The sequence below is a fragment of the Rattus rattus genome, chromosome 8 (genome assembly GCF_011064425.1).
Source record: "Rattus rattus isolate New Zealand chromosome 8, Rrattus_CSIRO_v1, whole genome shotgun sequence".
NCBI lineage: Eukaryota > Metazoa > Chordata > Mammalia > Rodentia > Muridae > Rattus > Rattus rattus.
Window position 1 is genome coordinate 95,587,258 of NC_046161.1, and position 27,836 is coordinate 95,615,093.

Below are 27,836 nucleotides of genomic sequence, written 5' to 3' on the forward strand. Positions count from 1 at the left end.
TCACCCTTGCGAGGCGGGTCCTTTACCCACCGAGTCGTGTCCCCACCCCCAATATGTTTTATTTTCTAGAGTAAATATTAAAAACTAAATATGGACTTGCATGGTTGCATGGTAAACTATCATGTGTGAGTGCGGGTGAGCGTACCATAGCATGTGTGTGGAGGTCAGAGGACAGCTTGTGAGAGCGGATTCTCACCTTCCACCACGTGGGTTCCAGGATCGAACCCAGGTCAGGTTCTCACAGTTAGCGTGGTTAGCATGGCCGAGTTTCAGAATGTTACCCTTTCTTGGCTGCTTAGGTGGAATTGGAAGGGCTGGGTGATGATGAAGAGACAAAGTCCCCAAGTGCCATCACCGTGTCATTTCCTTTGGAGGTTAGGGTCAGAATCTAAGCATGCATTCGTTTTTGATCTAGAGAGGGAAATCCTTTGTATGATCTAGTAGTAAGGAGAGACAATATGGCAGTATACTTCACCCCAAACCCAGAGATCTCACAGTTCATAATTTGCATCATAAGTTTGGATAACAGAGCCAGGTGTGGTGATGCAGTTCTGAGATTCCCCACACTTGTGAGGGGGCTGGGGTGGGGTGGGCAAGAGGACTGTCATTTAAAGATTTCCTCCACCTGGTGAATTTGCAGTCAACCTGCGTTCCACGAATTCCTGTCTCTACTGGCTGGTTTTGTGTGTCAACTTGATACAAGCTGGGGTTATCACAGAGAAAGGAGCCTCAGTTGTGGAAACGCCTCCATGAGACCCAGCTGTAAGGCATTTTCTCAACTAGTGATCAAAGCGGGAGGATCCAGCCCATTGTGGGTGGTGCCATCCCTGGGCTGATGGTCCTGGGTTCTATAAGAGAGCAAGGTGAGCGAGGCAGGGGAAGCAAGCCAGTAAGTAACGTCCCTCCATGGCCTCTGCATCAGCTCCTGCTTCCTGACCTGCTTGAGTTCCAGTCCTGACTTCCTTTGGGGATGAACAGCAATGTGGAAGTGTAAGCTGAACAAACCCTTTCCTCCCCCAACTTGCTTCTTGGTCCTGATGTTGTTCAGGAATAGAAACCCTAAGACACTATCTCAAAAAAGGTAGAGGGAGAAGCTTGCGTAACCGAACCTCTCTCTGCAGTTTGTTGACTTCTCAAATGGTCTTCATAGTCAACCTCAAACCAACAGAACCAGCATCAGCTGAGAGCTCCTCCACTGACTGATGCCTGGCTTTCTGGAGATCTGCAGAGTCCGGTCTGTCCAATGCAATAGACCTTGAACTTCAGAGCCAGCGTGCATCGATTTACGTTCTGTTTTGCATATATATATATGGAGGATATATATATATCCTCCAAAAATGCTGAATTTGACCATACTGTGTACTCAGATTCCTCATTTGAGAGATGAAGGCAGAGGTAATATCCATTTCAAATATCTGTCAACCCCGCTAAGCATTTAGAACAGCGTTCTCGATACAGTAACTGCTCTAAAGCCCCCTGTATTACAGGTAGCAATATTTTACCAGGCGCTTCTGGGACCTGCAAGCAACAGCCATATAGACCCGCATCTCCTATGTCACAGGTTTGTATGTTACTCATGGGCACACTCATCAAATTTGCATTTTAAAAAAAAACCTTTAAGTTTGAGTCGTGGAGTCCCGGTTAGTGGGTTTGGGTTTGGGTTTGGTTTGGGTCAGCTTCACACAGGTGCAGTCATCTGAAAGATAGAATCACAAGGAGTAAATTCCTCCATCAGATTGGCCTGTAGGCAAGCCTGTGGGGCATTTTCTTAATTGGTGATTGATGTAGCCCGGTGCATTGTGAGGGTGGCCCCAGGAGTTTTTGTTTGTTTGTTTTTAAAGCCTGGCTTCTGCTTCAGATCCTGCCTCAGCTTCCTGCACTGACTTCTGTTCATGATGAACTGGAAGATAGAAGATGACGTTTTTTTCCGATGTGAGCCTATGTAGGGTTGTGGGACCCACATCTGCTCCGCCACAGGGCTCTGATGCCCAGGGAAGCTGGATGTGGGAAGTTTGACCGCCCTTACCCGATGCTGTGGAAGGGCTGGTGTCAGGCTGTGTAGGGCGCTCTGGGACACTGTTTCAGGGGCCGGGAAGGGTTGTCTGTGGCGCAGGACATAGCTGGAGCTGGGGTGGGGTGGGGGGTCCCCAGGCCTTCAAGGAGGCCCGGGCTATCTGGTTCTCAGGCTCTTGGGCATCCAGGCGATGCTGGGAGCTGTGGAAAGCTGAGAAAGGAGTAGGGGCCTGGGTCTGGCTCTAGCCCGGGGCCCAGGGGGGAAGAGAGAGCTCCGGCTTGTCTCGGGGAAAGCCTTTGGCTTGATTGCAATGGGCTTGAGCTTGGTTTGGCTGCGACCATGGCTGGGAGCACAGAGAGGCCTTCTACAGGAGATTAGACAACGACTCTGTAGGCAAAGGTCTTCTCCATGGCTCCTTACAGCAGATCCTAATGAAGAGGGATAGTCCATGGTTTTAAGGCATTTATTGTCATGGAGGAAAGTGGATGAGTAAAACCGTACCCCACTCCTCAGGGTGGGCCTGGGATTAAATACCTTTTGCAGGGAGGAAAGTCTGGGAAGGAAAGTTCATTGGCTAAACCTCCAGACCTTTAGGTACCTCGTTAAAATGGAGATCTGTCTTGAGCCTACGTGACCTGTGGTCACGGCCTCTATCTGTGGAGGGGTTTGGGGCGTTGCCACAAATCTATGAAGGGCTGCGGTTAATGAATGGAGCCTGGTGCCTGGGAGTCAGGCGAAGCGTCTACTGTCCCTTAGGGTCACCAGGGTTTCTAGTTAGAATACTATTGCCAACAAGCACAATGGCCAATTGATCACTGTGTAATAACCTACACTCCAGTTTTGTCCAACATAAAAGTCCACAGCGAGGGACCTAGGTGGATTGAGAAAGAATCCACCCTTTAGACCGAATAGAAGGTAAGCAGGGTGGGTTTGTTTTTTGTTGGTTTGGTTTTGGTTTTTTGGTTTTCGTACACTGTAGGGGGCGCAGGAGGCACTGCAGCATAGAACTGCCAGAACGTTGTGCTGGACTGTGCCTGTGTAGTAGCGATGGAGGGCTATGGAGTAAAAATATGTATATTAAAATCCGATGTTAAAGGAAAAAGAAACCTATTTGCATGTTTAATCATGTAATGAGCACATATGAACACTAGGTGGCAGAACATACCCACAAACTAGTATCTGAAACCCCAGCGAGCCTTCAGATCCAGCAATGCATAGTTTGATGACTGAGGCGTATTTTTGAGAAGCACATCCTTAGGTGAGTTCATCCCAGGCTGTGCTTGCATGAACCCAGATGAATATCTCCTCTCAGACCATGAGACAATAATCCTTCTTCCTCCCTCCACTTGCATCTTGTCCCCACAGTGAGAAAAGTAACGCACAGCTCCTCCAGAGTCCTAGACGCACCTGGAGTTTGTCACCACTAATAACAGCCATCTCATCCATGGCATAGCCTCTGGTTAGACAGACTACTTGAGTGTTCTCTTCCAGATGACATTCATACGTTCCTTAGTGACATCATGCCTAGGTCACTTGAGGTTCTTGATGTGGTCAGAGGTGTTAAAACTCTTCCAGAACTCTACCAGTGTGTCTTCCTTGATTATGGCAATTATCTCCTCAGTTAATGGCCTTTAAAAGCTGTTATGATTTCTTGATCCTTTGCTTGGATCAGAAGTTGCGTTTGGAGAAAGAAACTCCACTTTGACGTGGGGATTAGGATCACTAACAGAAGGCTGTGTGGGAACGAAATCTGGAGGGAGTGCTATTCTCCAAGAGGCTTTTCTATTCCGTTTGCACAGCATTTCGAGGGGTGGGGGGCGGGCATCTTGGAGGAGGAGCTGGGTCACTTTACTGTTTCTGGACCCCAAAGGCCTTTGAAGTCTGTTACTAACTTGGCTTTGTAACGAACGGTAGGACAGCTGGGCATTCATGTCTAGACTGGGAAGATTTTCATCTATAGTGACAAGTTTTCTCTAGAAAGTAACTTTTGTTGGTATCAGGAATTGCCTTCAGCAGCAACACTGTTTGGTCAGTTACTATTGCCATGGCAACAACCATACAGTCCCAGAAGACCTTTTGGCTCAATCCACACCTTCCCCTGGGAATAGTTAACAGCACATTCCAAATAAAAGGCAGACTTCCTCTGCCCTCCTCCTCTTTTCTCTTCTTTCTCTCGCCCCTTCCCCTTGTCTCATTCTCCTATTAAATCTCTCCACGTGGAACCGTGTTGGTTTGGTGTGCTCTATCCGGATGGGCATGGGCCGATATTTAACAATGAGATTTTTAATAACATTGGTGGCTCGCACGCAGCTTCTGATTTCCCTGTGACTACCCCCCCCCCGCCCCCTTGGCCACCGCTGCAAGCCAGCCTCGGCATCGACAGGACAGGACAGGCCGAGGGGGACCGCTACAGTTCTGTGCTCATCCTGCTGCTCACGCTGCTCCAAATTGAATCACCGGGTCTTCTAGGCCTCTACTGCCACCTGCTGGCTGCTGTGAGGTTCGAGACTTCTTCGACCACGTGAGTTTTGTTTCACCTGGCTCGCACTTCTGCGTAAACCGCAGCTGCCTTCCGTGACACGTTTTGCTAGTTCTCGCTGCCTAGACCCCACAGTTCCACACTCCTGCTATACCAGATTGCGGGCATAATCCCCCCCCCCGCCCCATTTATTGTTAGGCTTTCTTTTCCCGGTTGGCAGGGGGAATCCTGCTTTCCCAGACAAAAATCTGGCCAGTTTTTTTTCTGGGATTCCAGGAGTTTCCTTAGCTAACATTCATGAGATAGGACCTCGATCATTGGGCAGAGCTTCCCTCGAAAGCGATCTCTCTTCCCCTCAACCCCCATTCTCGATCTGGGCTCTCGCAGCTGACCAAAAACCCCAGGCCTGGGTGGGATTGCTTTCTGGCAGGTCCAGCCTCTAGCCTCCAATTCTGAGTGACTACTCAAATACCTGACCTTGGCAAAATTCTTCCATTAATTTTCCCTGTGACGCTGGTGGAAATTAATTGGTGACTTTCCCCAATGGGAAATTTGAGGTCTTCGACTGTACCCCCCACATACACCGTTAGGGTGTCTTTTGAAGAATTCCAAAACTTTAAAATTAACCCCTCACCTGAAGACATCAAAATTGATGCATCTATGCAATAATGTCTGGACCCAGTATTCATTAGACAATGGTTCAAAATGGCCGCATAACGGCACTCTAAATGCCTCAATTTTACGGGATCTTCACAATTACTGCCAGTAGTCTGGTAAAAGGAAAGAGATTCTTTATGCCCAAACATTCGCTCTTAACCCTCTCTGTGTTCCTCCTGCAACCCTACCCAACTCCTCTTAGCTATGAAACGGGCACAGGTTATATAACTCTGATGTAACCAATCAACATAGCCCTCAATCTTGTCAGAAGTCTGGTGATTATTAATGTTTAAGTTTATGACAGACAGAATTTCCCAAAGCCTTTAACAGTTTGCCCCACAAGGTCTCAGAAGACATGAGCACAGCTTCAACAGTCTGCCTGGATTGTGCTATGACAACCACGGAGGGACACAGTGGACAAAGCTGGATACCCTCAGAGTCAGATGATTTATCTAAATCAAGGTAAGCCATTTCTCATGTCACATGTATCCATTCCACAGGAAAAACCTCTGCATCTTCTGGACTCGAAAGTCAGACTAACTCTGCCCAAGTTGCCATGAAGAGCCCACGGGGAACGATTGGCTGATGGACACTGTCATGTTTAAATAATACACGACTGCTAGATTATGGTTTATTCTTCCCCAGATTCTGACTACACTGACAGCTAACATAACTGTAACTTAGCAACTAAGAAACAGACCTCTGAACTCAGTTTCTAGCAACTAGTTCAGATGTAAGTTTTCAAAGATGTAATCCATTACTTCCTTACCTAAACTAGGTTTTCATTGACTAAATGCTTCATGTTTCCTCTTCTTGCTACACCACTGTCCTATTCGAGTTCTTACAAATTTGCAACTAATGAACTTCCCACTATAGGACCCAACTGTAATCACAAATTCTTGTTCCTTCTGCTCCACAAAAAGCTTATCTTAAAGAATATCCAGGTTGTTAACCCATGTTGTTATCTCTTTTGTAAACTTATAAGCTACAGGAAACCCACTCAGACCTACCTCTCATGGACCAAATAGACTCCACCCAGATAAGTACGTCTGCCTAAAGTTCCCACTGACTACCTATTTCAAAGTGTGGGATTCCTCTGGGTGTCAAATGTGCATCTAAGAAAAAAATTTCTTTCTCCCACATGTGCTTAATCTTATTCTCTGCCTATAAAATATATGTATTTGTGTTCTAGCATCTTGTCAAGTCCAGGTGCTTACTACACCCAGGACACTCCAGAGAAGTGACCTCCAGATGTTCCAATCTCTTGTCACAGACACAGACGCTTCTATTGGACCTGTTCCTTCTGATCTACCCTCAGACAGTTCCACAGACCATGGACAATAAAACAGCCAACTCTAAGACTGGACAAATATCCTCCCCCACTTCTCATAAATGGCACCGACCTGTCATTCTGCCTTTTCCTCCAGTTCCTGGGCTTTTGAAAACCCTCTATGGAAGTGGATAGTCCCTTTCATAACACCCTTTCTAGTCCTCTTTCTGGCACTACTATTCACTCCCTGCCTCATTAATTTTGTCTCTATATTCCTTCAACAGATAACAAAAATTTCTAATCAAATATTAATCAGTTCCCGTTACAGGATTACCAGTCTCTGTCCACTGAGGAGCTGGATGCGAATATTTACCAAGTGGACCCTGATGGTGAAAGTCAGCTGTACCCCAACATTGACAACGCCCCAAGTCAGCAGGAAGTAGCCTGAGACACAGCGCCCCTATCCCCTTTCACCATCAGCTTCCCCCTTTTTTTCCTTTTATGATAAGAAAAAGGGAGATAATGTTGGTATCAGGAATTGCCTTCAGCAGCCACACCATTTGGTCACTGTTGCCTTGGCAACTGCCATGCATTCCCAGAAGACATTTTGGCTCAATTGGCACCTCCACCTGGGAATAGTTACGTCACATTCCAAACAAAAGGCAGGCTTCCTCTGCCCTTCTCCTCTTTTCTTGCCCCTTCCCCTTGTCTCATTCTCCCATTAAATCTCTCCACGTGGAACCGTATTGGTTTGGTGTGTTCTGTCTGGACGGGCACGGGCCGATGTTTAACAACAATGAGATTTTTAATAACTTTCCTCCACAAGCAGGGTATGTGGGGGTCTTCATAAATACCCCTGCCCCTGCTTTCACAGCACATGCACTGCCTCACTTCCATGTATGTGTGACCAGCAGGTCTTGCATCATTTGAACTCCAGAGCTAAGAAGCAAATTCAACAGCCTGGTCAGTTTCCAAAGCTCTCCCCGGCAAACCGTTTACCTCAGCTGGACTGTCATGGTTCTACAGTCTGCTCTTCAATCCAGCTCCTTAAAAGGGTTTCAAGACTGATACAGGCTGTCCTTGAGATCTCATTAGCCTCTTTCTCTTCAGTGAAGCAGCTCCTTTAACCATGCCTATCTTCCTTCTTGTCCCATGCTGCTGGCTACGGCACTGTACGTTCTCCGGGGTATCATGCATGCTGCCCACTGTTGTGGGTCATGGGCATTGTAGCAGGTAGGACTGCTGATTGCCTCCCTCCCTTGGAAGTTTGCACAGCATCTTCTATTTTGTGTTAGATCCTGCTTGGCTCCTCCAAGCCCTGTCTGAAATGCGTGGCGTCTTTAGCAATAGGACTTACCCTCAACCTCTGGGAGGCAACCTAGGGCATCAGCAATGGTCCTATATTTTAGGAATCTCTTGGACTCCCCTGACTCACTTGAAAGGGAGTCTTTTCATGCCTGATACTGGGTGTTTTGTTAGACAGTATGTGGCTTTTGGGAGAAGCATTGTCAGCCCAAGTGATAACTTCATTGGAACTGTGCGAGTGTGTGTGCTATGACCTTACCCCTAAACAAAGAACTGTAATCGACTGAGAATGCGGAGAGTAGGAGAATTAGTCTTCCCCAGGAATGAGTCCCATAGTCAGTTATTTGAGACTGAGTGGCCAGCCCCAGGTACACACAGGCTACAAACCGAGCAGGCTGTTATTTCTATAGTTATGCACATATAATGTAACGATAACAATTAAAGGGAAAAGAGGCCACGAATCTGGGAGGGAGAAAGGAAAGAGGGAAATGATCTAATTATATCCTCATTTGAAAAGCTGCTTAGAAGTCCGTCTCAAAAGGTTACATTCGATATGATTCCATTGGAACAGCTTTCTTGAAAATCAAAATGAAAGGCGGAGGCCAGATGAGTGGCTGTTGGAAGCCACAGAGAGGGACACGGGGCTAGGAAACTGGCTTTTCATGGCTGACAGAGGCGGTTTTATTAGAGTGGTACATACATGGATCTGTACATGTGTGTCAACACACACACACACAAGCTAGAAAAGCTAATTTCCCGAAAACAAAATCAGTAACTGAAGTAATTTTAATAACAATGTCCCTTCTGAGAGCCTTGGGTGACATGGAGAGGTTGAAGCCAAATTGCCTTTCCTCATAGTCAGAATCGTCAACTTTCAGTTATCTTTCTGCCCAAAAGATCACCATCTAAGAAAAAAAGGCCCGAGGGCACAGCCAGAAAATAAAGTCTGAAAGCTGAAGTCGCTCATCTGCATCTTGTACAGCTGGGGCCTGAAGGTCTGCCAGGTGACGACGAAAGGCTGTAATTGCAATTCTTCAAAAATTTAATTAACAAATGGATGCAATAATGAGCCGCTTAATTAATGCATACCTAATGAGTTTCTGCACACCCTGCCTTCCGCCAACCATTTGGCTACACGAGTTGAACTTGTAACTAAATTTCACCTACAACGTTACTTAAAGTCACGTGCCTCCCTCTTCCCCTGGTAAGTTCCCAAGCTTTATCAAAATGACCCAGCTGATCAGTGGAACTCCCACTGGACTTCCTAGGGCCAAGTGTTTGCTCTCTGATATTACTTAAGCCCTACTATTCTGTGCGTGGTATTTAAGACATTTCTTTTCTGTTGCCCACATGAAAATGAAAACAGATTTCCCTTTGTCTGTGTTCATTTTGAGAGGTGTTGGGTTTTACTTCCCCTTAAACGGAACTTTACTGCCCGTAACCGACTAAGTCCAGTGTTGAGAATAAGGAACCGATTTCAGAAGGATCACCTATCCCGCAATAGTGACATAGTCCAACAAGTCCCTTAGTCTGTTTGCTGTGCCCTTAGCTTGACCGTGAGAATGCAGATAGGATTACACACGTGTGTGTTTGTCCTTTGCTCTCAGGAATATAGGGCAAGGGGGATTACATTACATCTGATACCACCTAGCAGCACACTGGGTTCTTCCCCTCAGGCCATCTTACTGAACTGCCACACACACTTATGAAATTGATATAAGTAGAGATGTTAACCGCGTGTACATTACCTTTCATACTGTGACAAAATGTCCTCCAAAGCCAACAAAGGGTGGAGGGTTTGCCAGCTCACAGGTTGAGGCTGCAGCCCATAGGATCCCTGGTGTCTTCAAATCTTGATGACCTTGTTACTTGGGTTTCTGTTGCTATGATAAACGTTATGATCAAAGGCAACTTAGGAGAAAAAGGGGCTAAATTGACCTATACTTCTAGGTCGCACACAGTTTCTCGTTGAGGGAGGTCAGAGCAGGAACTCAAGCAGGTAAGAGGCAAGAGGGACTGGGGCATCTGCCCAGAGGTGGCACCGCTCACAGTATGCTGGGCTCTCCCGCATGAATCAAGAAAATGCCCCACAGGCTTGCCTATAGGACAGGGCGTCTTCTTAACTGAGGTCAGCTCTTTCCAGATGACCTCCGTTTGTGTCAAGTTGACAAAAATCTAACCGGCACAGTGGACTAGGAAGCCAAGTACACAGGAAGTAGGGCTGGGCTATTAGAACTCAGTGGCCAGCTCTTGTGACTCATGCTCCCTAGTGAGGCTGTCCCTCTCTGGGTTTTCATAACCTTCCCGAACAGCAGCACCAGCTGGGCAGATACCGAAACACATGAGCTTGCAGGGTGTGTGTGTGTGTGTGTGTGTGTGTGTGTGTGTGTGTGTGTTCACATTCAAACCACAACATCCGGAAACTTGAAATACAGCTGAAGTCTAGCTGTAACACTCCAGATACTACCCTGCCCTGACAAACTGGGAGGCAAGCATCTGGGTCATCCTGTGGTGTTTGAACCCCCTGGTAAACACCAAAGACTTGGTGCCAATTCAAATTTAGATTTAAATGAATGCATTCTTACTGCTAGCAGAAGGAAGCAGCCTTAGAGCCAGACAGCATTCCCGGCAGAAGGGAGTTAAAGGAAGGGTTGCGAATGGTGGGTTATGGGACCTATGGCTGGGCAAGAAAATTGTTCTATTACCTCTTCTCATTTCCTGTTGTCTAGCAATGAAAACATCTTTTCATTCCCAGCCCCACGCCAGTAATCAACTTCACAATAGTAGAAAGCAATCGGTGAAATACCTCCCAGCAGGAATACCGTTATCCTCTGTCTTCTATCTCACCTATAGGTCACCAGGATCTCACTGCTGATCCAGGGCAAAGGTCAGCAGACCGTAAGGGACGCCTAGTACCATATTAAGTTTCTTTAGCCACCACTGGGGAGTTATGTGTAAATTATTACACAGACTTGAGCAAGCACTCTTGGGGGAAGCAGGAAAGAGCGGGCAGTAACACAGTAACACAGCCATCAGCTTAGGGCTAGCTGCCCTTGTCCTCATAATCTCTTGTCCTTGCTGGGGGGTGTGAGAAGCTGGGTCTCAATTCCTTACGCTCCTCAGTTCTGCCAATTCTCTTGTAAACTATTGATGGCCTTGTAGATGATTTACTCAAAATAGTATTCTTGCTTGAATTTAGTCCTGATGACTGCATGGGATTGTGCTTGGTAATCAGAACTGTGTGATCTGTTGTGGAAAGTCAAAGTCTAAACTAGCCAGGTATGGTATAGCACAGTTTTCATCAAAGCGCTCAGAAAGGCAGAGGCAGACCGATTTCTGTGAGTTCAAGGACAGCCAGCTTTATCTACTGAGCTCTAGGCGAGCCAGGAATACAAAGCGAGACTCTGTCTCAAAACAAAACAAAACAAAACAAAACTCTTGTCTCTCTTTGTATTTCTTGCCTTTGTATCTTTTTTTTTAATCACCTTCTGCCCTTCCCACTTTGTATTTTCCTTATTTGGCTCAAAAACTTTTTTGCGGTTTTGAGACAGGGTTTCTCTTTGTAGCCCTGACTGTCCTGGAACTCATTTTGTGAACCAGGCTGGCCTCAAACTCCGAGACTTGCCTGCCTCTCTCTCCTGAGTGCTGGGACCGAAGGCAGGTGCCACCACTACCCAGGTTGGCTCAAAACTCTCAATCATTTGATTTTCTTAACCTTTTTGTTTTGTTTTGTTTCATTTTATTTGGTTTGGTTTTCTATATATAATTTTGTTTGAAAACATAAATACATAATTTTTTAAACAATAGAAATGTATGATTTCTCTTAAAACAATATTTTTGGAAAGACCCAGGCTTATTCCTTTTAAATATGTGTCCATCATTTGGGGATGATAACTCCATTTTTTACTGAAAAAAAAACCCTACTCTTAATATATGTTAGTTTTCATATGATTTATACATAGTCCTGAAATTTACTTTTTTTCTCCATGGTTTGTCTTTTCAAGAACCTTGAGCTAGCTGTCCAGCCTGCATCTTATGCTTGAGCTACTACAAATGGAGGCAAACAGTACTCTTACAGAGGGTGCAGTTTGACAATAGATTCCCTAGATCCTAGATGCCACGATTTCTATGTTCTCACCCCAAATCCTATAAACCTAATATTCTATTTACTCAGTGAAAGTGTCATCCAAGTGGGAAAGATAAAGTGACTTTTACCTCCCTGACCTGAACCTGGAGAGGCCAGGCAGCCTGTGTAGGAAGCAGGAAGAATGGGCACACAGGACTGGGAAGAAGAGTCACTGACGGGATAGACAACGTCTGTCTCCTCTCAGGGAGAACCCACTTCCCTTCTACCCTTGTTGGGTGTTCAGGCCCTGACTGAAACGGTCATTTCTGAAGACTCCCTGGTCATAGCAGCCTGTTTGACTTGGGAGACATCTCTCTGTCAGCCTCAAGATGGATGAAATTTGTGCCTGGGGGTGACAAGTCCCTTCTGTAATTATAAGAGAGCAGTTGGTATGTAAAGGAAATAAAAAAAAAAATCACTACTGCCAGAGTTCGTGGTTACTCTGTTGGACATCATCCCTTATTATCAGCAAGAAAACAAGGCTTTCTACAGCCAACCATGGGTTTTCGTTCTCCTTCCCTCTCTGCTAGATCCTTAAAGTGCCTGCTCTATAGACTGTTTTGGGTTTTTTTTTAAGTATTTATTTTTATTTATATGAGCATACTGTAGTTGTCTTCAGACACACCAGAAAAGGGCATCTGATCCCATTACAGATGGCTGTGAGCCACCATGTGGTTGCTGGGACTTGAACTCAGGACCTCTGGAAGAGCAGTCAGTGCTCTTGAGCCATCTCTCCAGCCCTAGACTGTCTTTACATGTTAAGTTAATGAACTTCCTTGAAGTTTCTGACAGCAGCTGACCTCCTGCTGAGATGCATTTACTCTTTAAGGCAATGATACGCTCTCTCAGAAACAGACCCTCAATCAAAACAATGGTTTTAATGAGATCGCTGGTGTCCCCACTGCTCCTTCAAGGGAAACTCTATCATTTTAATAAAGGTTGTCACTTTAAGATGGGGAAAAGATTGAAATCCACTCTTGAGAGTATGTAGAGAGCTAATGAAAAATCACATCTCATGTTTGTTTAACAATAAAATTCAGAATGATAATGGTTTTTGGTAGGCGATGATAAATTCCTGACATCCTCCACTGAATATTTAATAAAATATTATTACTTTAATAATAATAATATATTGCTTCCTAGGGCCCAGGGCTATTCCTGTTATTTGTAAGTACTCAAGTGTACATTCCTCATAACACTCTGAATATGAATTACTGCTGCCTGCAATTTATAGACAAGAGGACTTGGATAGGAAATGTAAGTAACTGTCCTAAGGTCATATGGGCAGTAAGAGTCCAAGCTGAGATGTCTTCATGCATTTGGCCCAACTACCTTTTTCTCTTCTGTTCTCCTTGTAAGTGTCTTTGATTTGTTTTTTGTGTTGGCAAAACAAAACACCGGGGGCAGAACAATTCATAAAGAGTTTATTTGGTTCACAGTTCTGAAAGTTTAAGGTCATGTGCCAACATCTGCTCTAGTGAGGGCTGCTGTCGGGGCCTCAGAAGAAAGAAAGGGAGAGAGGGAGAGGGGGAAGGAGAGAGGGGGAAGGGGAAGGATAAAAAATAGGGGAGGGGGAAAGGAGGGGGAGGAGAGAGGGAGAAGGAGAGGGAGAAGGGAGAGGGAGACATAGAGACATGAGAGGGACTGTTTATAATAATAACAACAACCCATAATCTTGGTGTCCAACCCAGTCCTGCAAAAGCAAGAACTCACAAGGGGAAACAACTGATCCCTTTTGTCTTGATGTTTTTCCATTGCTATGATGCAGTGCTCTGAGAAAAGTCCCATAAGTGACAAAGGGTTTGTTGTGGCTCAAGGGCAAAGCCCTCCCTGGTAGGGTAGGCAAGGTATCGAGAACTTGAGGTAGCTGGTCACATCGCATCCAGTCAGGAAGCAGGGAGACAGGAACGAGTGCATTTCAGTGCTCAACTCATTTTCCCCATTTGACCAAGTGTGGGATCCCTGCCCAAGTAAGGTCCCAACCACCGCTAAGATGGCCTCTCTACATCAGTTCACATAACCAGGGTACTCCCCTACGGACGTGGCCAGAGGCCCATCTCTGAGACGATTCTAGATTCTGAGGAGGTGACAACACCAAGCTTTTAATGACCTAGTGATCTCTGAAAGGCTCCTGCCAGGGTGGTTACACTGGGAGCCAAGTTCCCATACAAGCTTAAACGTGACAAACTACATTCAAATCACGGCTGCAAAAGTACTTAACGCATTACCAACACGGAGATCCAAGTGTTGAAAAGAATGGTCCCTCAGGAGCCAATGAGCACAAACCTGAGGACAGGGTCCGTGCTTTCAAAAGAGCCAGGTGGGGTGTCCGTGTCTGTAATCCCAGAACTCCCAAGGCAAGATGGGAGATGGAGACCAAAGGCTCGCCCAGAAGCTTGAAGGGCGTGGAAACAAGAGAGACCCCCCAACATGGCAAGGAGAGAAACCAAAACCAGAAAGTTTTCTTTTTTTCCATTTTGGTTTTTTTTTTTTCGGCAGTGGGGACCCAATGCAGGGCCTTATGCACTTCAGAAGTCACACACACAACACACACAACCCATAATGCCAGTTTTAAAAGAGGAATCAATCTTCCATCTATCACTTCACCAAGAACAGTTACAGTTACAGAAGTACTTGGCAATAAATCTATATTAAATTCAAAGAGGGCGGGAGACGTGCAGATTTTATTTCCCCTTCAATGTATGTATTTTTGTTGTACCTCTTTCTAAGACATGAAACCTGGAAAGAAATGTCAATAGCAAACCATTTGGACAATGTAACAACCAAGGGTCACATATTGTCACTTGGCTTTTGATTTTATGGGGGAATACCAAAGTTACCTTTAGATTTTTCAGGACAATTGTTGTCTTAACCATTTTATTACATCATAAATTTATTTTTCATGTGACTGGGCCCAGAAATCATCACGGTAAACAATTCCTGTTCATCTAGTTATAAAGTGAACCGTGCAGGAAGTCATGATGGATTTTCTTGAGCCCTCGTTGCTTTTTGCTTTCAGAACCATTTTACCTTGAAAAAGCATTCCCCTCTGCTTCTGTTCCAGGTTTCCTTACTAAGACACAAAGGGGAATTAGTTAATTCCGTGTGGGATACGTTGAAGAGGTCTTGGCTATTACCTGTCGTGGTGGCTATTCGCAGTTGTCAACTTGACTACATCTGGAATGAACTACAATCCAGAACTGGAGGGCTCACTTGTGATCCTGATCTTGAGGCTGGAAGACACAAGTTTCTGACCTGGATCTTGACCTGGAGACCTTGAGGTACAGTGGCCATGAAAAGCTTAGGTCCAGGCAAGGTGGTACACACCTTGAATCTCAGGAGACTGAGGCAAGGGGATTTCTGAGTTCAAGGTCAGCCTGGGATAAAGAAAGTCCCAGATCCAAGTAGAGTGGTACACACCTTCTGCTGGAGGCCTACATCAGGACAGTGGAAGGAGATTCTTCTTCGACAGCTTGCACTTACTTGCCAGCATCTGTTGGAACCTCTTTCTTCAGAAGACCAGCTTAAACAACCTGCCTCATAGGACTGAACAATTACCAGATTCTTGGACTTCCCATCCACAGCTGCCCATTGTTGGGTTAGCTGGACTGCAGTTCTGTGACTCTAGTGAACCCCGACTAATATACCTGTAATACAGGCTTACAAATGAAACATTTCAGACAATCTTTCATCAGTTTGACCAAAGATTAAAAAACAATGAAGACACAGGGTAAAGGTCATCTGCTGTGTTTGTTTTACTTTGGTTTATTGTGGTTCTGGGGATGGAACTCAGGACTTGTCTATGCTAGGCAAGCATTTCGTCAGTGAGCTGTTTCCCCGTCCTAAAGATGATGTCCATTTCTTCACAATACCCAAAAGCATATTTTATAAATAAAGGATGTGTTTTCTCTGCTTTAAAAAGATTAGGCTGTCATCTAATGGCCTAGGCCAGAACTATTCAGTATGGGAGCCACCAGGGACTCCCAAGTCCTCAAAGGTGGCTACTCCAACTTGGAACAAAACATCACATCACATTTTTGAATACTTAGTATGAAAATTGCCTTAAAATATTCCATGAACATTTTTTCCTGAAATGTTATCTTATATGCATTACATTAAATAAGATTTTATATTAGAATTCATTTCCTTTAAAAAAGCTTACAATTACAAATGTGTCTGTGGACCATTTAAGACCACGAGTGTGACTCTTTGTGTCTCTTAGCCCTATCTAGGGGGCCATTTCACTATTGCTCCTGTGGTCTTTTGTAGAGGGTTTTGAAAGAGAAAGCAGTTATAATTTGGCTTTAAAAAAAAAAACCAAACAAACAAACCAGAAGCCTCCATGACTGTGAGGAATCAATGCTAACAATATTAGAGCAAGATAGAAAGAGGGCAGGGAGTTGAGAAAACGGGAAATACAAGTAAATCCAGGGAAGAAATGTATAAAAAGCTGCTGAATGAAGAAATGTCAGTCTCTGTATAAAAGCTGCCCAGTGAATGCCAGTCGGAGCCTCATGTATGCCATTTCTTAAGCAGTAGGATTTTTTTTCACAAGTTTCCCAGTTCTCTGTGCTATGCCATCAAAGCACAGGATAACCTAGCGCTCTCTCTCTCTCTCTCTCTCTCTCTCTCTCTCTCTCTCTCTGTCTCTGTTTTCCTGTATATGCATCACTGGTGGTTTTTATAATTACTATCAACAAGTTAGTGATTGCTACATGGCAGTGCTACGCAAAGGCTTCTCAAATGACAAGGAACACACATCACAACAGAGGTGATCGCAGCTCTAGTGATGCTCTTGCAACAATATCACCATGGCAACCGGAATGGTCACATTGGTCCCATCTACCAAGTGGTTATCAGTACCAGGAGTTCACACCCCCTCTTGTTGAAGTTGCTTATTTTCTGAGACACCCTACAGTTCGTTTGTGTGCTTTGCACAATCCCTATATGCATTTGTCAACTTGGGATTCTGCCATGGTGTATGAAAACTGGCTATGGTATTTACCAATGGAAGAAGATAAAGGACACAATGATGTTGAGCCTGAGAGCTCTCTATACAGTAATCAAAGAGATGGTAGGTCCTGGGGATTGGGCAGATGGGTAGGTGGGTAAGAGCCAATGGAAGAAGATGAGGACCAGATGTTCAGCCTGAGAGCACCTATGTCAAAAGATGGTAGGTCCTGAGGATTGGGCCCTGTGTCCCTGGTAACCTCAGAGCCCTGTGGAGACAAGCATGAAGGATCACTGGGGTCCCAAGCACCCTACGTCAAATAGCTCTGGAGTTCAGTGAGAGGTCTTGTCTCAAGGCAATAAGAAAAATAATAGAGCAGGGCGTGTGACATCCTTCTTTGTTCTCTGAGCACGTGTGAGAAGACAGCACACACACGTGTGTGCTCATATCACATGCATACTCACATAAATACATGCATGAGAGAGAGAGAGAGAGAGAGAGAGAGAGAGAGAGAGAGAGAGAGAGAGAGAGCGCTCTTTGAGTTTTGTTTTCAATGACTCTGGCTCACTGAGAATGATATTAAAAGTACAGGCTATAGACATGAGCGAGTCGTATTTAACCTGGGTCTCGAGGGATGGGGTGATGATCTGTGTGGAGAGCAGAGTTCTGTGCTGGGAGTCAAAGGTCCCAGCATCCCGCATCTAGACAGTCCTGCAAGGTGAATTCTGAGTATGGTGTTGGGAGCTTGAACTTCTCAGTTTGTCCTCAGAAGAGCACATGTTCGTGGAGAAGCACGGTCAGAGGAGAGAGGTCCTTCTCTAACCCCGCCCACCAGGTATATTTTGAAATCTGGACAACTCCAAGGAAGTAGGGCAACCTACTGAGGATCAAGATCAAACTTATCACCAGCCGAATGCTTGTGTGTCCGGAGCAGATTGTCACGGTATAAAGTACATTTTGGTCTTTTTCCTACTGACTTCATGGGTGGTGCCCATCATGGAAGTGTTTGATGGGACCATGACTCATACGTAGTGGAAGCAGAATAAAACTGTTCACCGAGAATGAAATCTAGACGTGACTTCTGCATTCATCTTGTTTGGAGTTTTCTACTTTAGAAGAAGAAATAAGATTTAAGCCTGTAGGTTGTCATTCTCACGGGACTTTACTTTCTGTGTTGACACTTACAAAAGTCATAGAGGACTAAGGGCGTAGTTCACATAGAGTACTCTCTGCGCTTGCATGGGACCCAGGGGGTTTGCATTCCAGCCCTACAGTAAAAATTAAATAAGTTAAAAAAAAACTATCATTTCATAGCGACCATGAAGAGATATAATTTAAAAGTGAATGTAATAGCAGCTGCATGAAAATAAGGCAGTGAGGGGGTGTGGGTGGGAGGTGAACTTATCTTACTGGTTTTCCAGTTATTTCTCTGTATGGAAACTGAGAGGAAATGACCTGAACGGTGCTTAAGGTGAATGATGCTACAGTTCACCTAAAGACATTTTGAATATGGATATATGTGTATGTGTGTTAGATGTACACACAGAAGTTTGTCAGGTATGAAACTCTGGGTTTGAATTGCCTTTCAGAGAGAGACAGAGGACAGGGGAGGGGGGGGGGAAGGGAAAGGGAGAGGGGGGAGGGAGGGAGGAGGGAGAGAGGGAGGAGGAGAGAGGCATATTGAATAACTAAAGTCATTTTTCTGCGGATCCTCCACTTCTACACTAATATTCCGAGTTACTTCGTATGTTCTAATCTACATCTTGGTCCCACTTTCTCTCCCTTTTCTCTTCGTAGTCACAAGGTGTGTGGGAAAGAATTTGGCTTCTTATTTCTCTCAGGACCTCCGTGTGAGAGGACGGAGGCGTCCCTTGCAAAAGAGACCTACCCTAACCCTGTGAGCAGCCCACACCACAGCTGTGTGGCAAGGAGACAGAACTAAGGTGCCAGCTCTGCAGTCTCCCTGAGGCGGTGAGCTCACACCATCTCTAGACAAGTTCTAAATGCAGGGCATGGGCAGGACAGAGCCCGCGTGGCGGAAGAGCTTCCTGCCGGTGCTGCTTCACGGAGACACATCACCGGAAGTCGGCTGTCTGATCAGATGTTCCGATACACGTCTCTCTGCCAGCAGGGTCCGTGGCGGATGAGAACAAGCAGCAATATCACCAGGATCCCGGTTACCAGGCAAAACGTAGTGGCAAGGATGACCCTCAGCACTGCGGAACGAGAAATACACGTGAAATTGATGCATCAAGAACCCGTGAAGACCACCACAACAACAAACTCTGAGAGAAGACGAAAGTCATATCCCATTGTTGACTTTTGGCCTTAACTTAAAAATGAAAAAATGCTTTATTTCATGTACGGAAATATAGTTTATATAACTTGTGCCTTCTTTGTCCTGGTTTTTTGTTTATTTGTTTGTTTTTGGAGACAGGGTCTCACACAGCCCAGAGGGGCCTTGAACTCTCTATGTAGCCAAAGGTGAGCTAGCTTCAACTCTTCATCCTCCTGCCTTTCAACCTCCCAAGTGCTGAGATTACGGGTGTGTGCCGTCCTGTCCACCTTTCCTGCCTTGATTGTAAATTCTAGAGGAATTTCTGAAGTAGCTTTGGATTCGGTAAAGTGTGGTGGGCAGATCACGGGGCTGGGGTAGGGGGGAGGTGCATGACCTTTGACATTTGGCCTCAGCTCTACCACAAAGGGAAGGAGACTGATGGAAATATCTCCAAGGTCACCTCGTAATGATAACTTCTTTCATGCCTCCCCCTTTCCTTCTTCCCTCCCCTCCATGGAATGGACTCCAACTTGCAATCCTACTGCCTCAGCTTCCACAGTGAATTTTATGCATTTTTATACGGTTAAATTATCAAGTGGATCTGCTCACAAGTTCAGAGGAAAATCTGAACAATTCAAACAATTGACTAAAAGAGGTGGAATCATTATTTTTAAAATTGATTTTTCAAAAACCAGGTCTTATGGAGAAACTGAGCCTAGGTTGACTTTGGGGAGCATTTGTGTGTGTGTGTGTGTGTGTGTGTGTGTGTGTGTGTGTGTGTGTGTGTGTGTGTAAGCATGTAGTAGTATGGATCCGTGATTATTGAAAAAGTTCTCTTGATAGATAATGGCACCCATGGCTCATCTGTAGAACACTACTGCGTCAGGAACACAGATAAAAATCACTGATTTAGCCTGACCTTATCCCAGAGGGAGGAAAGGAAGAAGCAGAGATCATTTGGTCAAAGCTCAGCAGATAGTTTTATGGTCCTAGAAGCACAGGATCTTATCAGTCTCATGATTTCAAATCCATCTACATGATGAGTATGACTTCTGAATCTACCCTCATCTCCAGCTATGACTTTTTGCTTAAGCTTGACTTGTATCCAGTGTGTACTTGGCATGTACTCCCCTACCTATGGATTCACTTTCTGTCAGTTACCGGTGGTAGTCAACCATCGTATGAATATATCAATGGGAAATTCCAGAAATAAAAGAATCCTAAATTTTAAACTCTACACCTTCCTGAGAAACATGATGGTGTCTCATGCTGTCCCTTCCTATCCTGCCCATGACATGAAGCAAGTCATCCTTTGTCAGTCAAGCCTATGTTCCATGTCCTACCCACCAATCACACCATAGCACTTTGCTTACCAGGCATTTGTCACGTATTTCAGTGCCTGTGTTCAAGTCACCCTTATTTTACCCAATAATGGTTAAAGATACAAGAGTTGTGATGCCAGAAATTGGACCCATGAAGAGGAGCTGTAGTATATTTTCCTTCATTGAAGGATGAAAACTATACAATGGAGACAGAGAGATCGAGGCCGAGACAGACAGAGACAGAGAGACCGTTTATACACCCTTCATTGGATTCATTAATTTCTAATTCATTTAAATAGTTGTTCTGCTTTTGCTTTGTTTTTGAAAACATGACTCATGTGGCCCAGGTGGGTAGGAACTTGCTATGTGGCAGCCACGGAAGATCTTGAGCTTCTGATCCCCCTGCCTCCATCTTGCAAGATTATAGAGGTGCATCATCACTCTGGGGTTTATGGGGTCCTGGGGATTGAACCCTTGAGTGTGCTAGGCAGGTAAGTGTCTTAGCAGTTGGGCTACATCTTCAATCTTGTTGTATTTTCTTAATGGCTGTCCTTGACCATCTCTAACCCTGCCTAATCTATGCATTAAACTTTATCATGGGTGTATATGTGCAGGGAAAAGTGTTGTGTGTACAGGTTGAACACTCTCTGCTATGTCAAGCATCTGCTGGGATCTTGGCACGTGGGCTCTTGGATAATAGAGGGTACGGATTCCTCTGGACATCCAACAGGCATTTCAGCCTTAAGTTCAAAAGAGAACACCCAAGCCTCCTCCACCCAGATCTGATTTTCTCATAGCCAACTTCTGTTGGCTGGTGGTGGGGTGGAATGTGGGGTAAAATGAATCTTCCGTGATTCCCTTATTTTCTAAATAATCTACACCTGACCTGTCAGGAAAGCCTGTCAGTTCTACTGGGGAAAAAAAAAACCCAGGAACCAATGTCTCTCTCCATCTCTGCCGCCACCATCTGCTTTGAGCTGGCCCCATTTGCCAGGACCACTGTAATGGACTCTTTACCTATCCCCGGCTTCTATTCTTGCTATTCTATTCACAGTCTGTTTTAAGTGCAGCAGCCAAGCCAAATCCTTTTACAAGTCAAATCCTGTCATTTGGCTCCTTCAGGTGACGTGAGCTATGGATGGATACTTGTGTCCATCAGAGCAGAAGCTGAGGTCCTGATGATGACTCTTCCAGCCACACCACCGCTTCCCTTCAAACATCCCTTAGCATCCCCGCTCAGTGCTATTGCTTGGGCTTTTAGCATTGCTGGAGCTCATCCCACAGACGCCCAGATGGAGTACTCGTCTCAAGTCTTTGCACAAGTCTGCTCTTTTCAATGAAGTCTTCCCTTTTCAAAGTACATCCACCATCCTCCACTCCATTCCGCCCACAAGGGAGTCTTTCAAAAATACTTACTACATGTATTATGTATTATTTGTCTCTCATTTCTTCTAATTGACTATATATACATTTCAGGATACAAGAATTGTACCTATTCATATCTATGGGCCATAGATTAGTACCTGGGGCATGGGTGTTAATATATTAACACTAAAACGAATGACTAAAGTGAGGGTGTGGCCCAACTGGCAGAGTGGTCACCTATCATGAGCAAAGCCTGGGTTTGAGTCCCAATACTGCATACATTGGGTAGGGGTGGGAGGGGCAGGAGGGTCAGAAGTTCAGGGACATTCCTCAGTTACATAGGGAATTTGAGGCCACCCTGAGATACACAAAACAACCTGCCCTCCCCCACAAAACCACCAAAAACAATGACTTAGGATTCATAAACTGTCAACTTTTAGTTTAGTGTTTTCCCATGGTCGGGATGATATTTAGTGCCATGAAAAGTCTAATTTTAGGAAAGTTAAATCCGAACAGTTTATTAGAACTGTGCATGGAGCTAGGATAAAGTTGGAAAGAACCAAATAGAATAGAAGAACAGAAAGAAGAGACTAGATAGAAATAAGGAAGAGAGATAGATACTGATGATTCGCACCCTGTTGCTACACACACACACACACACACACACACACACACACACACACACACACACACACACTCACACACCTTAGATGTCTTAAAAGACTAAGATGTCTTAAAAGACTCAATTTTTGTAACTGGAGAGATGGCTCAGAGGTTAAGAGTACTGCTTGGTCTTCAAGAGGATCCAGGTTCAATTCCAGCACCCACATGGCAACTCACAACTGTCTGTTACTCCCATTCCAGGGAGTTTACTCTTACGCAGACATACATGCAGGCCAATACCACCAATGCACATAAAACAAAAATAAATAGATAAATAAAGAATCTATTTTCATGGGGCTGGGAATGATGACACCAGCCTATACTCCTATCATTTAGAATGCTAACTTAGAAGGGTTTTAAGCTCCTGTCTAGCCTGGGCTATTAGAGTGAGTCCCTGGAAAGGTAAATTAATTTCCATGGTTGTTTTTCTGAATTTAGAAATTTAATTTCTAATTAGCCACTTAATTTTGCCTATGCTACCATAGCAGTCCCGTGAAACAAGCACCCCCACCCAGACCTTCATGCAGTGAGCCCACATCCTGTGCCAGGCGGGCTTTGGGAGGTGCGGGGATTCCATAAGCTCTGCTCCTGAGAAACCTGTCATGTGACAGGAGAACCAGATAGACAAGTCTGTGACAAGGTGACTCACTGAGGTGGAGATTTTACCAATGCTGTTCCAACAGAGAAAAGTGCAATCAGTGGACTACGTACATTTTGCAAAAAGAGGGTAAATTGGAATGCTTGTGAGATTTGAGATGGCCCATGAGAGGAATAGGACTTGACATGGGACAGAAATTGTCACCCAGGGTGTGTTTGGGACACAATGAGTAGTTATATGTGGGTGGCACACAGGAGTCAGGGTTGGGGTTAAGACTTGATGTGCATACTGGGGCCCAGTTTTGTTTTTTTTTTTGTTTTGTTTTTGTTTTTTTCCGGAGCTGGGGACTTCCCAGGCCTTGCACTTGCTTTGGGCAAGCTCTACCACTGAGCTAAATCCCCAACCCCTGTTTTAAGCTTCCCGTTTAGTCTTTGGAGCAATTAACAAATGACCAGCAATTAAGATGCCCTGAAAGGCAGACGCCTAGTCTATGTTTAAGAAAATGAACTAGGGATGTCGTGACGGTGGAGAATTGGCAGGTTGGGTAGGGAGCTATTGAAATCTCAGGCAAGATATCTGAGGCTACAAACTGGAACTGCAGGGGTGGTGGGGACACGGAGGAGGGAACTAGAATGCTGATCGATCTTCTGACTGACTTGGAAAGTGTTGGTGACAGACTAGACACCCTGGTCAAGAGGAAAGAGATGCGTGTGACATAACCTCATGGGTTTGTGCTGTGACTGGAGAGGGACACCACGAAAAAGGACTGGTACAGACGCTAGAAGGAAATGACCTTTATTTTCAAAGTGGGTCGAGATGAGCTCTTCGGTGGACAGATGTGACCAAGGGGTAGCTGCAAATAACGGGTCTATGATTCTTCACTTAGATGTGGCAGTAAGGATTGTAGAGGTAGATAGCAGCTACAGGATGTCATTATTTAAAGGGTTGGTGGAAGGAATCTAATCAGAAAGAAGCTAGACAGGGGCTCAAGAGGACAAACACCAAAAACAACAACAAAAAAACCCAACCTGCTAAACCAAAAACAGACAGATAGACAAAAGCCCACAGGAAAGACAGCTTTGTCCCTTATCATTCCATCTTTCAGTACCGAGTCTTGAACCCAGGGCCTTACACACGTCCAACCGCTGAGATTTCAGGTGTGTGCTACCACACCCGGCCTCTCTGTGAAACTTCACACTTCTCAAATTGGAAATGGTCTGCCCGTTTGAACCATAGGCAACTTTAGACATTTGGCAGAGTTGCATCCTGGGAGCCGAGAAATATGGCAGCCAGTGTTTCTTACTCCAAAGTGAGCTGGTGCAAGCAAGGGCTACAAAGAGACCACCACCACATGGGAACACACAAAAGCAGCTAAAGGAAATGGGCCAGACACAATCTTTCTTCAGCTGAATCTGTAGCCAGGGATGGTTTTGAACGCCTACCTCCGCCTCCCAAGTGCTGGGATTACAGGCATTTGCCATCACAGCTAGTATCTTTGCAGGGCTGGGAATCAAACCGAGCTGTCCTGCATGGCCCCAGCACTCACCACTTGAACTGCACCCCCAGCCCACTCTGTCTCTCGTTCTAGGCCTTGATCACTACAGTAGCCTCTTATTCTCCATGACCTCAGCCTCCTTCCTATCCGATCCAGTCTTTCTCTGTAGCCAGGGTCTTCTAAAATAAGAAGCCAATGGCAGCATCAGTCCTCTGACCAAAGCCTTTCAGTGACCTGGACAGCACAGCTTGACCTGGGCACTACACACCTACCTCTTCCAAAATGACACATGGTGGGGGTTGGGGTTTAGCTCATGGTGGCGCTTGCCCTAGGAGCGCAAGGCCCTGGTTCGGTCCCCAGCTCCGAAAAAAAAAAAAGAACCAAAATGACACATGGTGTCTTCAGCTTCCTGACCCCTGTACTTTCTCTCTCTCCTTTCTTTAGGACATTGTCTTTCCTGCTCAGCTCCATTCACCTGGCTGGCTCCTTTTCTCCTTCAGGCTTCTGTTTAAACATTTCCCCATTGGAGAAACCTCTTGGACCCCCTAAGGCTTAGCTAACTGCTTCTGTGGTGTGTCTTCAGGGTTACCTGTGTGTCCTCCATCATGGCACTCCTGTATGGCTAGGGCCTGTTTCTTAACTCTTCCCCTGATGATCTCGTCTGCCTTGGGCATAGACTTGGTTGGCAGGACACAGACTAGATCATCATGGCCAACGTCACAGTTGCCTCCACTGAGGGCAGAAATAGGCATGGGGCTGAATTACTGCAAATCAAGTAATTCTGCAAGTGCCAAGACCTTTACTGATGGCCATGTCCTGAGGACCTGACGGCAAGGGCAACAGAGTAAGGAAAAGATGCTTTAATCAGCTGGCCTTGTCCTCGAGGGAGGGATGATGCTGGCAGAGACACAATGGAGAAGGGGCTCTTAAATATGACCATGCGAAACAGGTGCTAAGTGACAAAGGGTGGCTTTGCAAATATGGCCGATGACTGGGTCTTTGCAAAGCAGTCGCATTTGAGACTCATTCATAGCTTCTGGCCCTTATTACTGACCAATTAACTTCCATGAGGAAGTCTGGTTGAATCTGGAGAGTCGAATAATTATCCAGTCTGCAAACATCAATTCCAGGGTTGCCAGTACCTCATACATGTAGGATACATACATACATGCATTAACACACATATAATTTTTGTCTTGCTTTAGGTATCGGCTTTCTCAGAACATGTGTTCTGTATTCAACTGCCGGACCTCTGACCCCTCCACCCCAAGATTACAATTCAGCTGATAGAGCTATTTGTCAGATTGATCTTGGACTCCTCTACCTTTTATTTGATAAACCATGTATTAAATTTGCTGCTCTCATTAAAATGACATCCATCCTTACTGCCTTCCATGCTTAGCCTATGGTGCCTATGCTAAGGCAAGTGGTGGCCCAACCAAGTGGCCACTCCCCGTATCTAGAATGTCTTAATTTCTGCCTACCACCTCTAGCATCCCCCGCTGGGACTATATTGAACAGTGGTGGAATCCAGTCCTTTTTCTTGAAGGAGTTCATGTTTAGAGTTTATTTTATCAGAGGCTATCTCGTCCCACAGACTCCTAACAAGCGTTCTGCTAGCTAGAACCAACGGAGTGTGGGCAACTTGAATCAGAATCAACCCCTCTGGTTTGTGTCACTTGCTGATGTCTGTGAGGAGCGGCTCCGACTAATGTCAAGCTTCCAAAGAGAAGTTGTGGAAGTCAGTGTCAGGAAGGGACACAGATGTGTCACCCTCAATCTGAATGGGATACTGCAGCATGGCAGCCCCCGCTTTTTCTTCTGGTTGATACGCTTCAGTCATAGTCATATTTCTCTTCCCTTGGGTATTGAATTGCCAAGGCTGCTGTGTCAAGGGGAAATTCTGCAAACACTCTGCAGGTGGGTTTAACAAGATGAGACAAACTGGGAATAGAGGTCAGAGTGGGCTAAACAGGACTCCCTGGGTATTGTGTCTAATCAAGGCAAGCAGGAACTCAGGAGGAAAGATAACTAATTATACACCAGTGAGAAAATATTTATTGAGCACCAAACAATGCCTTGTACTGGGTTGCTGAGGTATTGAGGACACAACAGATAAAATTCTTGCTTTGTAGAATTGATATTTTATCTTATAATTCTTGTATCTTATAATTCTTGTTCACACCATAACCCATATAGTTGCAAAACATGTTCTCGTTCCGAGTAAGACGTATCACTTCTGTAACACACTGTAAACTTCCTAAGGATGTTTTCTTTTGCCAAATTCTATCTTGAGTAGCTGTGGTCGAGCTATCTACTGCTAATCTTTTTATCAGAAGAAGTTCAAACTATATTTTACTGTAAAATATTAACTTAAAAACCCAGCTGAGTAATTTTATATTATATTAACAGTCACTTCTATCACAACTTCTGTCCCCCACCCCCAAGTAAAAGGAGAGCCCTCGAGTCTGATTGCAGGAATTTTATTCTAATGAAATAAACAGAAGCTTTTCAAAGTTCATTATTTAAGCATCTCCCTTTGGACTTCCTAATTATGATGCTTTTATCCACTGCCTTTCACTGGCCTTGCTGCTAAAAGACAGTTCTTTACATGGGGAAAAAATAACACAAAGGAACTTCTCAAGCCATGTCTTGGGTTAGTCATGAAATGGTCTAGGTCTGGCTTCCAGTGGAGGCCACTTCCAGGAGCCATTTCACCTTCATCTACCTTAGAAACACAGGTCTGTTCTGCCACACGGCCAGTCGAGACTTTAAAGAGTATCATGTGGGCACAGCTTTGTGCATACATAGCAGTGGTCATAGGCCTGGCACTTGGCTATGGCTTCTGAAGGTGCCGGGATCAAAGCCTTGAACATTGTTTGTCCTCCGAGCAGATTTTGCAGCCACCCTCAGTGTGCCAATAAGTTTTGGACTTGGAGGCATCTAGAATATTCTTGTTTTGTCTCAGCGGGGTGTATGTGTGTATGTGTGTGTGTGTGTGTGTGTGTATGTGTGTGTGTGTGTCCTCCATCTCCTCTTGTGTATCAACTTTAGATTCTGCATCGCAGGCACTGGAGTTTTGGGAGACCCTCTGCACAGCATTCTCACCTCTGAGGTGCTGTGTCTGGATATCTTGCTCTTGTTATTCATTGAATACAAAGTGCCTTCCAGGAGCTGCTGTATGGATGCCATATATGGAGCTTACCAGAAAGCTTGATTTTTTAGTTTCTTTGGAAGGAACATGAATGGATACCAAGAGGCTTTTATTATTCAGTTCTGCTACCCAGCATCTTTTGACATACATATAAAATCT

At 45.1% G+C, this 27,836-nt stretch overlaps 1 protein-coding gene across 1 annotated transcript in view; it reads right to left on the minus strand.

The window, feature by feature from the left end:
- Positions 1 to 18,457: 18,457 nt before the first annotated feature.
- The window catches only part of Acp3 (acid phosphatase 3), a 44,846-nt gene continuing 35,467 nt past the window's right edge, over positions 18,458 to 27,836 (minus strand). The window contains exon 11 of the mRNA XM_032911180.1: positions 18,458 to 19,018. Within this exon, the coding sequence (XP_032767071.1) occupies positions 18,900 to 19,018 (119 nt within the window). The 3' untranslated portion in view covers positions 18,458 to 18,899. The remainder of the gene's footprint in view (positions 19,019 to 27,836) is intronic.